General features: G+C 37.2%; 1 protein-coding gene across 2 annotated transcripts in view; it reads left to right on the top strand.

Annotated features, from left to right (window-relative positions):
• The first annotated feature begins 2,081 nt into the window (after positions 1-2,081).
• LOC108969454 (protein trachealess) overlaps positions 2,082-20,347 on the top strand; it is a 36,844-nt gene continuing 18,578 nt past the window's right edge. For both annotated transcript variants that reach the window (XM_018934180.1, XM_018934178.1), the window contains exons 1-3: positions 2,082-2,435; positions 14,616-14,648; positions 14,780-14,827. In XM_018934180.1, the coding sequence (XP_018789725.1) occupies positions 2,110-2,435; positions 14,616-14,648; positions 14,780-14,827 (407 nt within the window). In that variant the 5' untranslated portion in view covers positions 2,082-2,109. The remainder of the gene's footprint in view (positions 2,436-14,615; positions 14,649-14,779; positions 14,828-20,347) is intronic.

Below are 20,347 nucleotides of genomic sequence, written 5' to 3'. Positions count from 1 at the left end.
GAAACGGAAAGAAAAATGGTGAAGTCGGTCTACAACCACACTTACTTACTATAAAAGATATCTTTATTATAATTTATGTAATAATTTGTCAAAATTCGCTTCTTCATTTTATTACTAGACCCAAATACTCAATATAATAATTTCAAACTTTGGTAAGCTGATATATAGGGTATCAGTTAATATGTACAATATCTTACGAAGTGAACGTATAACTCTGGATATACGATGGTTTATTACCGCAAATCTAGGAACTCCCCCCAGCTTCCACATATATRTTTCATACATATAATAATTTTCGATATTCTAGCAGACTTTATATCCCATGGGTCAGTGTGTGAATTATCTTCACAAAATTGCATGGAAGTATTTTCTCGAGTACACTTGAGTAATGTCGAACGTTAACACAATTAGGCGAGAACTTTCAGAAAGGAATAAAGGTACCTAATTTGATTTTGAAAATAGAAAACAGAATCATTGAAAATTGAGAACTTAGTCCCTTCTTACTTATTTTACTTAAATCTAAGACAAATATATTAAAATGAGTGTTTAGTATTATAAATACCATGAAAGTGATGTACTTATGTACGTAATTTTCTAAGTTTCTGCAGTTCTTTAAGCTTTTCTTGAGCAACTGACAATTTTGCATTCATATGTATTAATATTCTGAGGGATGAACTTAACAACATGCTAATGCAATAGTTTACGTTGRCAATACATATYAGATGCTATTTAGCCGTGTCTTGGRCAGTTTTGATAAGTTGATCGAATATGACTTGCGTAAGATGCAAATAAAAGAAGCTAAGACAAACGCTAGACCCATTTAAACATTGCTAGGCGTCAGGTGCACACCTGAGCCCACGAAGAGCTGCTCTTAAAGGTGTTGTTGGTGGCGCAGTTATTGGCACATCACTGCTGTGTAGCTGGCCTTGCCGTTAGCAGTAACTTCTTCGTGCTTGCAGCGTATTCATAGCCGCGATTGTTGCAGAAGTCTTCGGTCGTTTTGTCTCTTACGTTAAGTTTTTTTATTCTCACTTTAGCTGTGCCTTGCAGCTTGGTTGGCCGCAGTCGGCCTCTGGCGTGAGATGCTGTATTACTCCCGTCTAGTCGGCATCGGCATCGGCGTTGTTATTGCTGTATTTGCAAATCAGGAACTGGTCTTTTCGTTTCGTTGAGGCAGGTTTATGTCCCGCCAGCAGCAACAACAGTAACACTAACACCATCAATTGGCCACCTTGTTGTTGGCCCGATTACTGAGCCGGCCGAAGCGACGACTAGTATATGCACATCGCCACCGATGTTGGAAGACGATGACGACGATGATGCTGGCAGTATTGGTTATGCGAACAACAACAACGAACGTCTGGCAATAACGACGATGTTGCAGCTGAAAACATAAATGCAATGAGGCAACTCTGGCTGCCACACGGCACCTCAGACAACGCTGCGCTGTGCTGGATGCTTCGCTTGATGAGATGAGTGGCGACCATGTTTCCTGATGCGAGGCGGATAGTTTATCGCCAATTTTCATGCCGTGCAGAGGTGAACGCGGAAAAAGGCGTTCAAATTAAAACGCAACACACAGTGTAGGGAAACCTCTAATTGTGAGAACGGCTGCCCGCTTGTATATTGGTAGCAATGGGTATTCCGTCGGCAACTGGATTCGTTAAATCGTTTCATTCGCTGATTGTGTGCCTCTGGCAAATCGGCGGTCTATGACGCTCTCGCACGCATGATTATTAATGCCGGAGGCTACATATGTGTACATAMATATGTCCGTACTACATACTAGCATATACACATATGCATAAGTGAAACAATACGGTTGGCCACATTTACATTGTTTGAGTGCAGTGAATTCCGACATAAATCTCGGCGCAAAATAATTGTCATAACTGTGCCGTCTTCAAAGTGATGATTCATATTTGTCCAGACAAGTGAAAGTGAAAATCAGATATATATGTATATATATATTCTATATAACTAATAGAGTTGGTGTAGCGAATGTGAGAATTTTGAAAAACGTGCAGTGCAATGAATTAAGGTGTACACATTCATCCATAGTTTTCAAATAAATTCAAAGTATAAGTGATTGACTACGATCTCCGAGCAATGGATCATCCAAGTAGCGGTTTTGTGGCATCGCCATGGGCAGCAGTATTGGGCCATCACGCTATGGCAGCAACGGCTGCCAGCGCCGATGCGGGATTCGCGGCAGCAGCAGCGGCACATGTTCAGAACGTGGCGGCAGTAGCTCAACATCACCATCACCAYCCACACCATCATCAGATCGCCGCTGCTGCTCACCACCACTCGCATCACCATCCACATCATCACGGCCACACACACCACTCGCACCACACACATCACTCGCACCACCTCAATCCGACGGCTATGCCCATGGACTTACATGTACCACAAGGATTTCCATATTACAGGTACTACTACTAAAGAAATCCCTTTGTGATTAACATTTTCGAAGCATTTTACTTGTAGATAATTGTGTCGCTTGAAAATCGGTAATCCAATGTTTCATGTAGARAAGTCTGAATTGAGACTGTTCTTACTTTAATGATACGAAGCGCCATTTTTGGCCAATTCTGTTTTCAGCGTATTTTGTATTGGGATTGAACAAATGAACTTTACTTTAGAATAACAGAGCAATTATAAGACAGTTTTCAACTCACCAAAAAACTGAAGAAAAAGCAARTTTTGAAAAATTACATATACAGTTATTGATTCTACAAATGGTGGGACAATCGACAAGGGTGAAAGCAAAGAAGAAAGCAAAAAAGACAAATTTTTGATACAAAGCCCTAAAGCCAAAAGTTGATATTCTTCACTGTTGTTTTGTGAGTTTAATAAAAACTTGCTTTTGACGTTTTCTGGATTTTATAAAAACTTGCCTTGTGTTGTCACCAAATGAAACAAGAAGAATGAAGTTAAGTTCGGACGCTAAACGGGAAGCGTTCGCAACTGACAACAAAAGTGTGTATGCCGAACGGTTACGATACACAAAAGTCAGCATGACGCATATTCGGAAACAATTTGATTGSCGTACATGCTTAGGGAATCTAATTTATGTCAAAGTGCAGCTGTAAGCCTTTAACTTCTTAACCAATCTGAATGACTCTCTAGAAAATGATTACACGTAGTAGAGATGGGCTTTCGCTTCCGAGTAGAGGAATAGTGGTAACGTGTATGTTAAGCGTGTTGGCAAAAGTTGTGGATCGATTTCACACATTTCTTGTTCCAAATCAAATTTTCAGAACAACTGTTCACTTAATTATATTAATATTATAATTTACTACCAATGGGGAAATATCGGGCAAGGGTCATGTCATAAGAGGCGACTGAAATCCTACATGCACTAGGTTTGTATTTTTTGGCTTGCCTCGAAATTTCAGTTTAGTTCTATCAGATACAGTGGTATAATACTCAGCTTGAACCAAGTTTTCTTCTAATGAAAAGATAATTAAAGTGAAAGGACAAATGTCACCAGTCACTAAGTTTGATGAGTACTCGACAGGTAGTAGCAAAAGCTTAAAGGTCTGACTAGAGACTTAAATCTGCTCTCCGTGGTAGAACAGTTAGCCATTGGAGTTYGCTCCAATCTGCCCTTTGAGAGATACGTGGTGGCTGTGGTTTAAACTTAAGGGAAGATAGAATTGAAAAGTTCGATTCAGTGTGAAGTTATACTGCGGCCAGGCGCTGGACCCACAGCTCCGCAGAGGTTTTAGATCGACCCCAAACCCGATCAGGGTAGAAATGGTGCCTCTTCCACCCGACCAATTGGAACCAAAAATCACGCTAATCAACGCATTGTTTTGATCTATGTGYTTTGAAAAGCACCTTGCGGTTAACCCGTCGCCGGCAGCTACTCACGTAAGTCACAACAATTGTTTACTACCGGTATACTCAGTGTATAGAGGAAAGTTTGGGGCAATATTATCCCTTTTCCTCACATAACTTCATGAAAACTTATTGATTTAAAGTCATAGGCAGATTATTATGGAAACATAGTTGTATGTGAAGCAAAGGTTGTCATTGACTAAGTAATTTAAAAAACGTTATGTGGGAAGTAGGTTAGTTTGTTAGCACATTTCCATCATTTTAAAACTGACATAATAACAATAAAATAGCCATTAAAAAAAGAGTTATCAGTTGGAAGATGGACATGGATACAATAGCAGCAGTTTGGTCATTTTAAAATGGTTATGTATCCCACGTATAGCACGCCCCCACCCAAAGATTTGTTATACCAAGTATTTGTGCCGGTATCAAATACTAAAATTCTCATTGTCTAGATATGTATCTGTATTTTTACTCAAGCCAATGATAAGGCACATAAAAAAAAACATACATAGCGTATTTTTTTATCCTTCATTCTCATCATTTTGGTTAATTGATCTATCATCCCATAATTGTGCTTACATAAATTTATCAAGGCAATTCCATGTCAGCTCTGTTATTATATAAATATGCCTAATGTTATGCATATACAGATCGAAAACCATGGAAACTAAACAAGTTATTATAAAAATTTTCAACAATGTGTAAAAAAAGTAATAATTTTCCTATATTCATTGTTACTATAATAAAAATATCATTTAAACTACAAAAAAATATATTTAAGTCAAAGCTCCTAAAGTTCAGTTTCTAAAAAAAATTAGTTAAATTAATAATTCTGCAGTCATTCGAAATTGACACTAACGAGGGATTTATATGTTCGTAAAATTCATTAGGTAAAATTCTTAAGATCTCTATTTTGTTGGTACACGAGGAAAGTTTTTCCAGTATTAAGTGGAACTCGAGTAATAGCTTATATCTAGCATTGAAAATGCGCCGAACGAGGACAGGCAAGCGAATCGGCTGTTGATTGGATCGTTGTTGTAAATCTATCTGAGTGAGCACTTTATCGTTATTACTTCAACAATTTATTATATTTTAACATGGTCAGCAGYTAGACCGCGCACACAAAGCTTTAACTCATCGATCGCAATTGAAAGAGAATCCAATGATCAGCACTTGCACCAAACACCAAACACATCGCCAACATYCATCCATCCGTCGATTCATACTCGGCGGTACATAATAAAAGTCTATCAGGATTTTTCAATTATATCGAAATAGCGTTATCCGTACTTGCATCGCGTCAGAACGCATAATTACTATAATCACCTGAGTTATTACCTCGACGAATGTTGCTGCAAATCGAATTTACCATCGCCCGCTGACCACCGCCGTTCGCCGTCCGACGTCCGTCGCCAAGCTATTCACTACGTTGTGGCTTTACATTTGAACAGGAAGAATATGAGTGCTCACTTCAAAGCGAAAAGGGTAAAAAGGCAAAAAACAAATATAAAGGCATTATATTTAAAAATAAATATGTATAAGCTGGCAATGCCTTATGGTTCATATTCGGCGGGATTTYGCGACTACAAGTTGCATTTTGCCTCTCCTTCACCCTTTATCCTTCCTCGACAATTATAGCCATTTGGTGAGTGTTTCACTTACGGCACACTGATACGACTTCAAAATCAGCTAAACTAAGAAATCAAATAACAGTGAAAATGTATTTTAAGTTTTCATTTCAATATGCTTCATTTGGATGTACTTTTGTATACCCACATTTTATTACAGTGTAATATTTGACATTATTTGTTGTTGTTATTATCGCTTATAAAAAGTCGAATGCAAACAAACACATGTTCATACATGTGTATCATGCGGCGTGCAAGTTCAATCGCTCTTCCAACATAACCGAAGGAGCCGCCTTGGTCATCTCGTCAACGGGCGACGATTCCATCTTCGGCACTTTGATGAACAGCCTAATTTAAGTGAAGTAGTTGCGCACACCCACACAAACAAATATTACAAAGTCAAAAGTGTATATGAACAGTTGTATGTGCAATCAGCAAGCTATATTAAGAACGATTGTGAAATTATGGCGCGAATGGGAGGATCTCCGTACTGTGTCTGTGAGATCCAAACTACTTACTACACCATGCCATATAAAATGCGAATCACAATTTCCACAATTTATTTTCGAACGTGATTGGTGAGTGGCCGAGTGCTAATAAAACGACAACAACAGAAGGCAGCGAAAACGTTGTTCTCGGCTATGCAAAGCAATGACCAAAACGAAATAAATAAATGCGGCGAAATTGCAGAACGCATAAGCAGACGGCAAAAGGCATAAAAGCAAAATTAAAAAAATAAAATAAAATTCAGCCAAAAGTGATATAAAATGCAAGAAATTATGATGAAGATGCTCGCAATAATGATGATGATAGCGGCATGCTGAGGCAATTGCTTTGAGTTGGAAGTGATGAGAATTGCGGCGCTGGAAAACAAAGCGAAACAGCTTCGCAGAGACGGCAGTGACTGCAGTGACTGCAGGCGGGCGCTGCAAATCGGGCGAAAGGCAAAAGTCAACGCTGGCTTTGAAGTAGAAGTGCTGAGTGCACACCCCTTCAATGCGATTCACTTCACACAATCAGCCATCTACATTCACTGTTGATTTGGCCAGTCAGGTGAGCAACAAATGGGTTGCGAACTTCTTAGCTGATTCTTCTTTCTTGTGCTTTTTATAGCAATTGTTGCCATTGCGTTACCRTGCTGCTAGTGTTATCGCCGTTGAGTAACTGCAGCGGTTCMGTAAAATCGCTGCTAATTCGTTCCACGGCTGCAATGTGCGCTTTACAACCCATAACCGACATATTACCTCAACAATAAAATGGATAAAATTCACCGCCATTGCCATGAATCTTCGTGCACGTATATGCACATTGCTATGTTGTGGCATAAATTGAGTGCACCAGCTTGACCAGCAGCCAGCCTYACTTGGTTGCGCGCGAAAAGGGTGGCTACAGTACACGCCGCCATTAATTTCCACAAATATGTTAACTGGTTTGCATTATTGCAACACCATCGCTGTGATACTCTTATCAGGCAAACTCATTGATTTCAAACGCATTTCAATCATCCAAATCTCTGCCCAGAGCTCATCGCAGCACCTGCAGACGCAGTTACGCCATTTTATAAAGTTCGAGTGTCTGCGTATGGAGGACTCTGACAACTGACGTTGCCGCAGATTCAATTAAGTTATGCAAATTGGAAGTTTCTGCCACTGCACACTCCGCGACCATGCATCCAATCGAATTCAAAACATTGCACCCTCACWGCAATGCCTTGCCACCAACAACCGCGTCGCTACGCTGATGCTCGTTACGTTGTTATTATTGTATTGTTGCAATTGTTGTTCTTTTCAACGTTTTTTGGTTATTCTATATTATATATAATTTTGATGATTATTTGATGATGTCGAAGATGTTCACACAGCCTGCAGCCGAAAGCTCATTACAACGCGCCGGCATCGCAGCCCAGATGGACACATYCTTATGGTCGGCGAAGTCAAAGCGAAATAACATGGTAGTTTGTGTCGACAAGTCAAACTCTAAAATTTACACAATCTTGATTAAGTTTAAGCGGCAGCGGGTCTAACAACCACACCAAACCAGCAGTGGTAACTTCACTCCGTTTCATTTCTCACCGCCACAATCACTGACGCAGTGTATGGTACTCCGCGTGTGCAGTGCTACCGTCCGGCTGTAGGCTAATTTCTGCGGCAGCTCATAGAAGCGGTTCCAACGCAGCAAAGGGCCGCATCAAATTGCAAACACACACTTACAGTAAGCAGCCCCTTTGACACACTATTACATGTCGTGAATTGAATTTGTGAGCATGTGTGCGTTTGTGTTGCAGTACGCATGCGCAGGCTCACTTGCACAGCCATACGTTAAGTGCAAAAGTACAAATACCTGCTTGGAATATGTAATGCAGCGCAAATCATAAAGCGCATTTACAAGTGCTTATAATGCATATCCAACTCAGTTATACTTACAGGGGTATGTATGTATGTATTTAAGCATGTAGAGAGCGGTCATACACCATCTGGACAACGAAGCCATTATAAGCATACAAATGCTTTATTAACTGTGTATGTACATATGTACATATGTATATTCCATAAAGTACATAGCCTACCTGCTAACGACAAATGAATATAATACACAAGTAATGACTTAAGCCAACAGTCTATTGGAAAAAGTATAAAGAAATAGATAAAGACAACTACTTGAAAATCTTTTTCGTGTAATATTTACCGTTATCAAGACGAAAGTTCTATGACTCTTCCACAAAAGCAAAATCATCAATTCAAATTCCTCGAGAGAGAACCTTATTTCCAGTTTCACCATTTTGTGTTCATTCTTTAAAAATATTAGATTTACTTGTAATAACATCTAATTAAATGATAATTGTTATGGTTTCGCGAAATGAAAGGTCTGTTCAAAAATACTTTGGCTTTCGGTGAGTTGTAAATTTCGACTGTGCTTCACCGCATAGCACTGTACTCACACTCAGCAGTATCCTAAAACACTTATAAATATGTATGAGTGGTGAAATTTTGGGATTCTTTGTCGGTTGTTTGGGTAGACCTCGACGCAATGGATACAACAAGTAGAAGTCATCAATGCCGGCAAACAAGGTCGCAAACCTCAAAGGGYAAATGCGCATCGGTGGCAATAAAACGCAATTCGAAACAAATCGATCCAAAGTCACTATCATCAGACAGTATTAACAATTTCCATCAAGCTCGCTCCAGTCCGGCATAGCAATCATCAACTAACGGCTGCACCAACACAACACTCCAACAACACAGCCTGCAGTAGATCAATCAGTGGACAGCGGAATTCAACTTAAATCAAAACAAAAAACATATTCGTTCRACGTACTGCTATGACAACAGCTGAGTCCGAGGAACGGAACAGCGCGTAAAAAGCATGGTATAATAATATTGGCGGACAATATAAACGCCCCAATAATCTCCACTCAAAATTAAAGAGATTTTTAGTATGCTCGCACAGATGGAACAACAGCTTSGTTGCCAACATACCATGCGCTTAAATAACAACACACATATACATACATGAGTAGTCGACAAGCACCTACCATGGACCACTGCCGCGCATATATGTACACACTGCACATATGTATATATCGTCTCATTGGACAATAAACGCGGTTGTGCTTGTCAATTTGATCGATTTTCTAGAACGAACTCCATATTAATTTGTACCTTGGTGTAGCACACACATCATACCCCACGGAACAGGCAGCGATCACAAGCGAAGATAGAGAGTAGAAATGCAATGTGCCGCAACTTCATTAAAACCACCACAAATGAGAGCGTCACCTAATAAAAAATAACTACAACACAAAATTGTTGGACACCTTCTTAATGAGCAAGTTCACACTTCCAGGCGGAATATGAACATCGATAATACACATATGCTTATTGCATATATACATATGTATTTGTGTTTTTATGATTACTATGCTACTTCGAGTTCACACAGGTGTTGGGCTTCTCTGTGAACGCAGCAACAATGTATGCCTGACATTTAGGCAACCATCCACAAACGAGAATTTTAAATTTTTCTTACATCAACATGATTTGTTAAAAAAATGGGAAAAGTTTGCCTAAAATTTCTGAATTTTTGTGTATACAACTTTAGACTTTATAAAATTTTAAAATTTGAAATATTTATCATGAAAAATATGTGAGTAGATGTAGAAATAAAATATAGAAACCGTTTCGTTAGGTATTGTCGATATCCTGTTGGTAGACTCTGCCTTTTTGAATTCAAAATTCATAAAACAGAAGGAATCCGATTTCTACAACATTGATTAACATTTGAGCAAACGGTTACAGCATCTACCATAATTATGTTATTTTTGATCTTAACAGAGTCTGTAATGAGCAGTCAACTACTTTTGTTATTTACATGTGTATATTCACCAGCTATAGGAATTTGATATGTTTGATATGTTKTTTATGGCTTTGTTGTCAAAATCTTTTTTTAACATTTACGATCATACATACCGCTCTGTTCATTAAAATAGCAGTACAGCAGAAACGGATTATGCAAAAAGACGTTGTACTATATATTTTCGCTTCTGCTGCACTGCTATTTGAATTAACACAATGTTCAATTATTGACGAGATGCTATACATACGCAATATGTTTCAGAGAATGTAAAAGTTTTGCTACTCTGTGTTGTTTTTTATCGCCCAACGAATCGCATCATTGGCACACCCACAAAATGATGTTATTAACATAGTGGTAGGAGTTTGACTTTGAGGTTTTAGCATTTCAACTGTAAGAACATTAAAACATAGTAATTTACTAAACGCTCTGCTACCTAAAATTATCGAAATCTTTAATAACACGTTCATCTCTATTATATCTAGAACTGCTAAACATAAGAGTCTGTATAGATAATAACGGTTCATGCAGCTCAGTTCAATAGTTCCGGTAACTTTGGTATATCAAAGGATAATAAACAAATTKCATTACCCCTCCCCATCGCTTAATAATGTCGTTAGCGCGAACCTAACGATCATTAAGCGATAGCCTTTATTCAATAAGTGGATAATTAGGTATTGGACCACGGCCAATATGGCCTCCTCAATAAAAAAAACTGCTGCAATTTTCCCTTTCACCGAACCGCAATGACACCCACAAGCAATGTAACACCATTTTATTTGTATTTTAACAAAGCTATCAAAATTAAACTTTGCTCATTAGCAATAATTATGCTGACACAACTATGATAAGAAAATTGCCAAAATCAATTCGTACAGCTAATAAGTAAAGTACCCGGAAAATGTAAAAAAAACTCAAAATATCTAAWTATTCATCAAAATGTATTTTGTCATCTTCAAAGTAATCCCCACCAGATGTAATACATTTATGCCAACGATTTTTCCAATCCTAAAAAGACTTTTCATAAGCGCTTTTTGGCATGGTCTTCAACTCCTTTAACGAATTTTGTCTTATCTCTTCAATCGATGGAAAACGGGTCCCATTCCGATGATTGTTGACTTGTTTGCATGTCAAACTCATAAATCTATGTCTCATCGGCAGTTATAATGGTCTCCATGAGAGTGAGATCGGAATTCTCACGATCAAGCATGACCAAAGAGACCTGTTTACAGTACTTTTTTTTGAAAAAATTCAGCTTTATCGGGTCGAGTCGAATAAGAATGCGTCAAGCTCTCTTGCCATCTCTCTAAGGTCGAAAGTCGTTCAGAGCGACTCAAATTCTTTGTTCAATATTTTTATCCATTGGAAAACTCGAAATGCACTACTGAGGTACGCTGACTTAAGCAGCTGCTGTAAACAAACTAGTTAATTTTTGACATAGTAATTACTGACAGTCCTACCAACTTAACATATATATGTACATACGTATGTGTATACGTATGTGTATACACATATTTTTTTTAAATATAATTTTCCCAGGGATTTTAATTACAACGATTTTAATTACAATGAATCAAGTTGACTTTAAAGTTAATAGTGCTTAAATTAAGCAAAATATTGTAAGGTTTCTCAATTAAGACAGTTTTTCGCCAATTTCGCTTTTTAGCGAATGTTAAATGAAATGYAAAAAATTAACATTATGCTGTGACAGCATTAAACAATCATGTCATACTAATGAAGATTAGTTTAACACTGCTATTTGATATTAGTTAAAAGGCTTCTTAATCAAAGATCAACAGAAGTTAGAAACACTATATCTTTATATACATACATATATGTATGTAGTATGTACAGTAATRTGTGTGMTTGTATGTCGTTAGCGCGAACCTAACGATCATTAAGCGATAGCCTTTATTCAATAAGTGGATAATTAGGTATTBGACCACSGCCAATATGGCCTCCTCAATAAAAAAAACTGCTGCAATTTTCCCTTTCACGTAGTAGCCATGAAAATAGAGGTCCCAAGGCGCTTGGCAGACGACATTTCAAAATAGCTCCCTCCTTGCCCGACAACGATCTCATCGCCTAAATTCGAATGCAAAGATTGTCACGCTTGTCGTGTCGATTGTAATTATCGCCACAGCTGAAGCCCTAAAATGGGTACTTAGTTTAACATAATAATTACTAAACCATGATGAAACAAATTAGCAGCCGGCCAAGTGTCGCTTTGATAATATGTGAACACTAACAAATRCATATTTATTTATATACCTTAACGTGTTTATACGCTCATAAACAGCCCTGTAGGAATTAAACGAATGAGCGAACTCCGCTAATTCAGCAGACATTTTATTAGTGAATACGAATTAAACGAAAACAAACATTGCGCATTTCAAATATTTTTGTTGAACCTACCTCTTAGGGTAAATTGRTATTTTTAAAATACTAGAGAGTAAGTTAAAGTGATTTCACAACTTTTACTTATCGATGCATGGCGTGGTTTCACCTACAGGGTTGCACGAAAAACATGTTCGAATTCCTGCGAAGGCACGTGTCCAGTAAACGACGTTGAATCACAGAAAATGTGCAGCAAACAAGGGGACAATTGCCAAATAAAGAGTGAAAAATTCTCAACCGAAGTCAGTCATAGATTGCTGGTATTAGCAGTTCCAATAAAAATTGCTGCAACAAAAGAAACAACAAGAAAATGGCGGCAAACAATGCATCCTTAACTGGGTGAGAGTGATGTTTAGACACTTGCTGATGGCTCACATMAAGATACGAACGATCAAGTAACAAGTGAGCTCACAACAGCTTGTTGTAGAATTAAGTTGGCCAATGAAGAAATGTGTTTAATCATAAATGCATTTGCATGGTTTTACATGTATGATCGTGTATGCAGTGCATATTGGAGCCTCCTCATAAAATGTTCAAATTCTTTTGAGCACATTTTCATTGACAAAWACAGTCCAAGGGCGAACAAAAATGTTTCCAGAAAAGCTAACGCTACGCTTRAAACGCTTCGTCTTCAAAACATTTCACAGATTCCTGAATAACTTTTATCCGCATTCTTCAGTATATATGAATGTATACTCTTGCTCCAGGAATCATGATATTTTCACGAACATTCTGCAGTTTTACAGTTAGTAATACGAATATGATTAAAACYATGCCAGACAGCAACATCTGATGAATCGRCGTTGCGAAGTTTTGGAGAGAAAGGTTCTGCGAAAGATTTATGGCCCTTTGCGCGTTGATCACGGTGTCAACGACAGACAGCAGTTATGAGAGTTCAAAATTAGTGAACAAAGCTTTCGCGCCTATAACCGCGTAAACGGTGTCTACGCCATTAAAGAAGATGCTTTCCGAAAATAATCATGACTCAGAAGAGCCAATGCAAAAGTGTATATTTTACGCTTGTTTTGTGCTTTAGCAAGGATCTAAAATGTTGATCGATCGTGCTCGTCACAGGACAGGATTGCTAGACTAGCCAGCTGGCGGCTAAGTTGGATTTTCAGACTATTATCATTGCATTTGCTGCCAGCAGAACTCGAAAAGCACACTTCTATATTCCAAGTAATTGGAGATTAAAAAAATGTTAAACTGCATGTTCAAAAACTTAAGTAGCTACAGCATAGAAATAATTCTAGTATAGTAGTAGTAAATAAAAAAAACCTGCTTTTCATAACACCGTCACCCAACTTGAAATCCAGCATTCATTATGTATAATATTCGACCGAATAGACCATATTCATAGTAGTTGTGGACACGAAGACCGTGGAGAATAGATTCGGCGCCGTTGGCAGCCACTCGGACTGAAGTTTGGAACGACTTAGCGCATTTCACGTCGTGATCTTAAACTGAAAGCGTACAAAATACACCTTGTGTAAGAATTAAAAAGCCTCTCGACCTTCTCAACCGAAATCGCTTCGCTTTTTCGAGCCAAATTTTGTTTAGCAATGAGGCCCATTTCTGGCTCAATAGGTATGTAAACAAGCAAAATTGCCGCACTTGGGACGAAGAGCATCCTTAATGGATTCAAGATCTGCCATTCATTGGTTTGTGGTYCGGTGAAATCGTCGGTTCATATTTGTTCAAAAATGATGCCACTGAGAACGTAACCGTCAATAGCGACTGTTATTGGTCGTGATAACCGAATATTTGATGCCTGAAATTGAACCTCGTGTTTTCGGCTATATTTGGATGCAATAAAACGGCAACACATCCCACACATGGATTTATTGTGAAAATACTTCGGTGAGCAGATAATTTCACGTTTTATGGTGGCCGATTGCCCACCTAGATCTTATGATATCAACCCTTTTGACTTTTTCCTGTGAGAATATGTAAAGTCTAAAGTCTATGCGAACAATCCCGCTCGATTTGACCTTGGGCGCTTGTCATTCACCAGTTACCAGTCGAAATGGATCACCCTTTAGTTGATAAAATTTATAAAGTATTAAAAGCACTTCTGTAGAGAGGGGCACCACCCTTTTTACGCCAGAGCCCGACTTTTCACTCAGCGCACCTAACTTCGATAGAGTTTTACTTACTTCTTCTTTCTTCTTTCTACATATGTAGTAGAAATGAAAAATGAGTGTTAGTTCGTTGCAACTATCTTTCATGTGCTTGTGTTTATCCATATTTATTAGACTTCGCCTTCAGCGTTAATGCTGATTATTATATTATGTAAAAGGTCTTAAATGTTTTGTAACACATCTTATTATAAATCCAATGTCTTAGTCAATTGAAAATATAAATAATCAACTGTTGTCTTTTTTGCAGATATCGCGACGATGCTCTTTGCTGGGGTGATAGGTAAGTATTTATTTATATTTTGAGATTACTACTCAGCCTCCAGCTACTACATTGATATTCATACATATGTATAGACAAATCAATATTTTACGAAAAATTCATTCATCCATTAATTATATCGTCTTTTGTAGAAAATCGATGGAAGAAATTGGAGCYGCACAATCTTCGGTAAATGCAAGGTAATAAAAATCCATAAATAAATTTAATATAAATATATTTGAAATAAATATTTCCCACTGCTGCAAAAGAGTATTTCAAGATATAATTGTAGAATAAAAGAAGAAGAGAAATAGTTGTAAGTAATAGTATAAATGCAGTAGTTAGGATGTGCTTCATCACACCATGGCAAAGGCAATGTGAGGCTGAAATTTAAGAACTTTCTGTAGGCGTRGCTATATAAAGGCACACCAAAAAGCGAAGCTCTACACAATACATGTGGATAATTAATTTGTTCCCAATGACAACTTAAAGACGCACTCGACTGTTATTAACGTCGACTCAACATCCATACCGTGGTTGCAGATATTGTCACCTCGCGTATGATGAAAATATCTACCACGGTGTTTTACTCCATATGAAGATTTCACCATTAAACGCTAATAATACATACAACCGTACAAACAACCTAGTGTTTGTGTGTTCTTTGCCTCGGTGTTTTTTAAAGCGTCCTGCTGAATTTGTTAACATAAAATTATTAGCCCATCTTGACGGACGTTGGCTGACATCTTTTGCGGCTTAGGTGACATTTAAACAGCGTGTTTTTCTGTAACGTTGTTGTCAGCACATCGTTTCTGCTTCGCAACGTCAATAGTGACAACAAGCGATACTCGGCGATATCCGAGGCTGTGGATACGGCAACAACAATCGTCGGTAACTTAGTTTAGTACTTAATGCGAATTACAGTATAAAAAGTACAAATATCGGACTAATTGGATTTATCTTGTGACTGCTCATTTAAAGTCGGCAGACTTATACGTACATGTACATATTTGTATTCCATAGTTCTAAACTAATTTATACACACATCCATTAATTATTGCCAAAGGAAAGCCGTAGTGCTTATATATGTATATACATTTGTACATTCAACGGGGGACACTACCTGAGACTAGAGAAGTTCGATAGATCAGACTTTTTAAGCGTATGTTCCATATTCTGAAAACATGAGTAAACCATCTATTTCCAAATGTTTGGACATTTCGCAATTGTATTCTCTCTAAAAAATGTGAAACCAATTCATATCTGTCAAACGCTACACTTTCTCACAACCCCGAAGCTTTTCAGGAATACCAAATTTATATACTAATACAAACTTTTTCATGACACAGAAAGTTTATTGAAAAACTGGATGAAAGCATAGGAAGTCACTGGACTCATTCAGATGTTTAATTTTGTTACTATTTTCTATCCATTTTATTTAATGTATTTTTCATAACCAATTCAAACTATCTTGTTCATGAATCTGTCGAATTTTTCGTCAACTAATTATACATATRTCTTCTACTAATATTGTTGCCTAATTGGTGATGTAAAGCTTCAAGAAAAATCTAAAGGATATCTACTGAAATTAAACTTACTCGCATTTCGTTACATACATACATAAGTGTACTTAACAAATTATATTCTTTATCGGTATGTCATTCAGGATCAGCAATACAATATTCTTCACAATGAATAAATGCATAAGAAAACTTCAAGAACAAGTAAGGAAGAGCAAAATTCGGGTGTAATCGAACATTTCATACTCCTGCAATTTGCAAGGCACACAACCCTTAAATACCTTCTTATGGTATGTTGGTAATATTGGAAAATGTAGCGAAAGGTATTAACTTCATTGCTCGCCGAAATCGTGAACAGATCGCAATCAAAGCGAAAATTTACTAAATCATCTTCAATCGATTGCTTAATATTGACTCCTAAAAAGMTTTATCGTACCATCTCTAAAATTGATTGCATTTAGTTATTGACGGAGTCATGGGTAAGATGTTCACAACACACAGTGAGGAAAGTTCTATGATTGCATTCACTTGAGAGTGATCAGAAACGATTCTTTTACATATGGCTCAAGCAGCTCACGACTTCCGGTGCTAGACCAAGTATMCTCTGGGTAGCCAAAGAACATCTTCTATAAGAGATGATATGCATATGCCAGATGATATTGATATCATTGGGCTAAACACCCGCGCAGTTAGTTCTGCTTTCTCCAGACTGAATAAGGAAGCAAAGAAAATGGATCTGGCAGTGAACGAGGGCAAGRYGAAATRCWTATTTTCTGTCATCTCACTCTCRACTAGGCACTGTTRACACTCATAACTTCGAAGTTTTAGGTAATATCATCAATCTTGGAACYGGCATCAACACCAACAATAGTGTCAGCCTCAAAATCCAACACAGAATATCTCTTGCCAACAGGTGCTACTTCGGACTGAGTAAGCAACTGAAAAGTAAAGTCCTCTCTCGTTCCGATGGAACGATGAGCTGTATGAGATATACGACGACATTGACATAGTTCAGCGAATTAAGAGACAACGGCTGCGCTGGCATGTCATACGTACGGATGRAAACACTCCAGCTCTGAAAGTATTCGACGCAATACCCGCCGGGAGAAAAATGTTCAGAGGAATAGAGGTTGTGCGTCCAAAATTTGCAAGGAAAAGGTCACACGCAAAAGGAATTTGAAAACATATTGAATAAATGTGTGTTTAATGTTTTAAATTTTCCGAAAAAATTTTGAAAAAATAGGTCCAAAACAAAAAATGGCTGAGACAGYGACCCGAAGCATACTTTGGATTTTAAAGAAAAATAATTTCCAGATCATGGTGTTAATGTTGTGAGTTGGCCAGCATAATCAGCAGATCTGAATAGAATCGTAAACTTATGGAAAATCGTTAAGGAAAATCTTGTACCCTTTAGACCAAAAAATAAGGCGGAACTCTGAGCGAAGATTCGAAAATCTGGTATTCTGTTCCACAGAGCACTTGCCGCAGCCTAATTAAATCGCATYTATATTAGACGATAAAAAGCTAAAAATTACCAACAATTTTTTCTAATAGTTTTCTAGAAAAAAAATAAAATTTTTTTAATGTAAGATATTATGATTCCACCAAATTCATATTTTTTAGAACGGAAAATTAGTACTATGGATGATTCTATTTTATAGTCATCCCAATTCGATGTCATAACTATATGACAATTAATATCGTTTTGTGAGCGTGGCAGACAGACAGTCTCCCGGATATCAACTCGTCTCGTCATCTTAATCATTTATATATTTATACTTAACTCTTTATTTAACTCCATTAACAGCATTTAGCACTTAACAACCGTTAGGTGAACGAAACAATTATCGTCTGTAGCAGTATAACCACGAAATACAGCCACGCCTATTTCCCATATAACACAATTTTGAATTCCATTTAATTCAATATAATGGGATAAAACTTTGCACGAATATTCCCCTTGGAATATGCTACTTTACAGCCAAAAATTGTCCAAATCCAACAAAAACTGTTCAAGCTCCYAGGTACTGATTATGTGGACCCAGTGATTATAGTTGGCATTTCAAAGAAAATATCTGTCAATGTGTGAGATATATGTACATATAATTGAAATTCAGAACGAATCCTTTCTAGATAATAATATGACAAAAGAGTTGAATCGGGTTAATACTTCCTTTAGCCGTCATATACCTAATATAAAGATTTTCGAGCTTCCAGCTGACTTTATACCGCATATATCGGCCAATATGTGAGTTAGCTTTATAAAATTAAGAATTTGTRATTTTCTTAAAACGGTGCATATTTTTACTTAGAATGAATAAAATCGGGCAAAAGTCGCTTTAAACCGCATATAGGCCTTATGCAAGTGAATGTACTTTCCTGGCTTTAATCCTTGCAAGTTGCAATGTTCGGTTATACCCAAACTTAGTCTTTCGGCACTTCAACAATAAGTTTTGTTTGATTGTCACATCGTAGTGAACAATGATCAAAATTACCAAACTAAATACAAGTAAATGTATGTTGATGATTTATTTAAGTTTACTATATATTGATAGATACGCTATTAGTAACGTTCCGAAGACAAAAAGCTTAGGAACCTTTTCGATCCATTTATGCAGATACGAAAAAAATGGCGGCAGAACTGAAAGTTGACGAAGAAAAACAAGAATCCGCGGCCGACAAACAAAACGCGAAAATTTTAACTTGCGAAGAATACTACGGGGTCTCAGTGTACATTCCTTTGTTGGATAYAATCGACGAAGATTTGAAGAATCTTCTTTCTAGAGAAGTATTAGATGGATTTCAACTGAGTTTGATGCTTCCTGAAAAAGTATGTGCTTTGAAAACCAAAGAAATGGAAATCTKATTGACTGCTTGATAGATAGATTCAAAGGCCTTTTGGATAATGACAACGTCGTATAACGTTTGAAGCTCAAAAGTGAACTTAATTACTGCCAGTACCRTTGCTTTTTCGACATTTCGCCGCAAGAAAACGTGGCTGAGGACGAACATGTCTCAAGATAGATTGATCGGCCTGGCGCTGCGCCTACGCATCATGACATTCACTGCATCACTGCAGATAAAGTTCTCAAAAGATTTTCAAAACTTGTCCCACATCATTTTGTTTTGTGAWATTTTTCTACTCAATACACGAACTGACGATAGTATTACACATTGCAATAAGGTATGTCACCCGCAAATCTACGATTTATAATATGTTTTTTCAAATTAGAAGGATTTAATATTAGAAGGTCAATTTAGAATTTTTCCACCATGATATTAAACTGTATAAAGATTACTATATTTAATGGAATAATCTTTATGTTTCACGTAAATATTTATTAGTTGCGACAGTRTAATTAGAATGCAGAGGTGCATTCGAACTCATTTATAAAGAGCAATATCGGGAGACGAACACTTAACAATCAGCCCCAGGGTAGGCAGTGGAATGTRAACTGGGCCGAGAAAGCATTATTAACAATAAATTTCGAGTTTGAGTTATTACCATTTACAGTGTAATCCGGTTATAATGGACTCCACGGGACCATGTCAAATTGTCCATTATAACCGAGTGTCCATCTAATCAGAATATAAAATTTTTAACTCAAAAAGTAAATTCAATGTGTTTTTTTATTAAAGCAATAAAGTTTATGAATAAAAATACAAAATTAAGAAAATAATAAGTTTAATTAAGTCTTTTGAAAAAAGTCAGAGATTTTCTTTTGTAGTTTGATTTCGAGTTTATTGAGCAAATTGATTGCATCTGAACTATTCTCTTTTTGTTGAAAATATAGCTTTAGTTTCCTAGAATAATTCATAGCGTCTTCTATTTTTATTATAKTTTCGGGCTGTGCTAAATTTTCATCACCGGATTCTTCTTCAAGCACCTCATGCAGAAAGTCTTCAATTAAGTCATTGTCTGAGTGTTCTTCTATGGCTATAATATTCTCGTCAATCCTTGAATATTCATCAAACTTGCTTAAAAGCACTACRTTATTCATTACGATAATTTTGCTTAAAGGTTCATCGTCCTCCGGGTCGAAATCTAATCCATCAGGAATGTCTTTTACCAGACCAGCATGTCGAGAACAGTTTCTTATGGTTTCCTTAGAGATACTTTCCCATGCAACACTTAACATATTGACAGCATCGAAAAGACTCACAGCTTTTGTCGGGTTTGCTTCTTCAGGAAGGTCCATA

Source organism: Bactrocera latifrons, unplaced genomic scaffold (assembly GCF_001853355.1).
Source record: "Bactrocera latifrons isolate USDA-ARS-PBARC rearing strain unplaced genomic scaffold, ASM185335v1 scaffold_252, whole genome shotgun sequence".
NCBI lineage: Eukaryota > Metazoa > Arthropoda > Insecta > Diptera > Tephritidae > Bactrocera > Bactrocera latifrons.
Note: the sequence above shows the minus strand (reverse complement) of the source record. Positions and strands in the feature narration are given on the sequence as shown.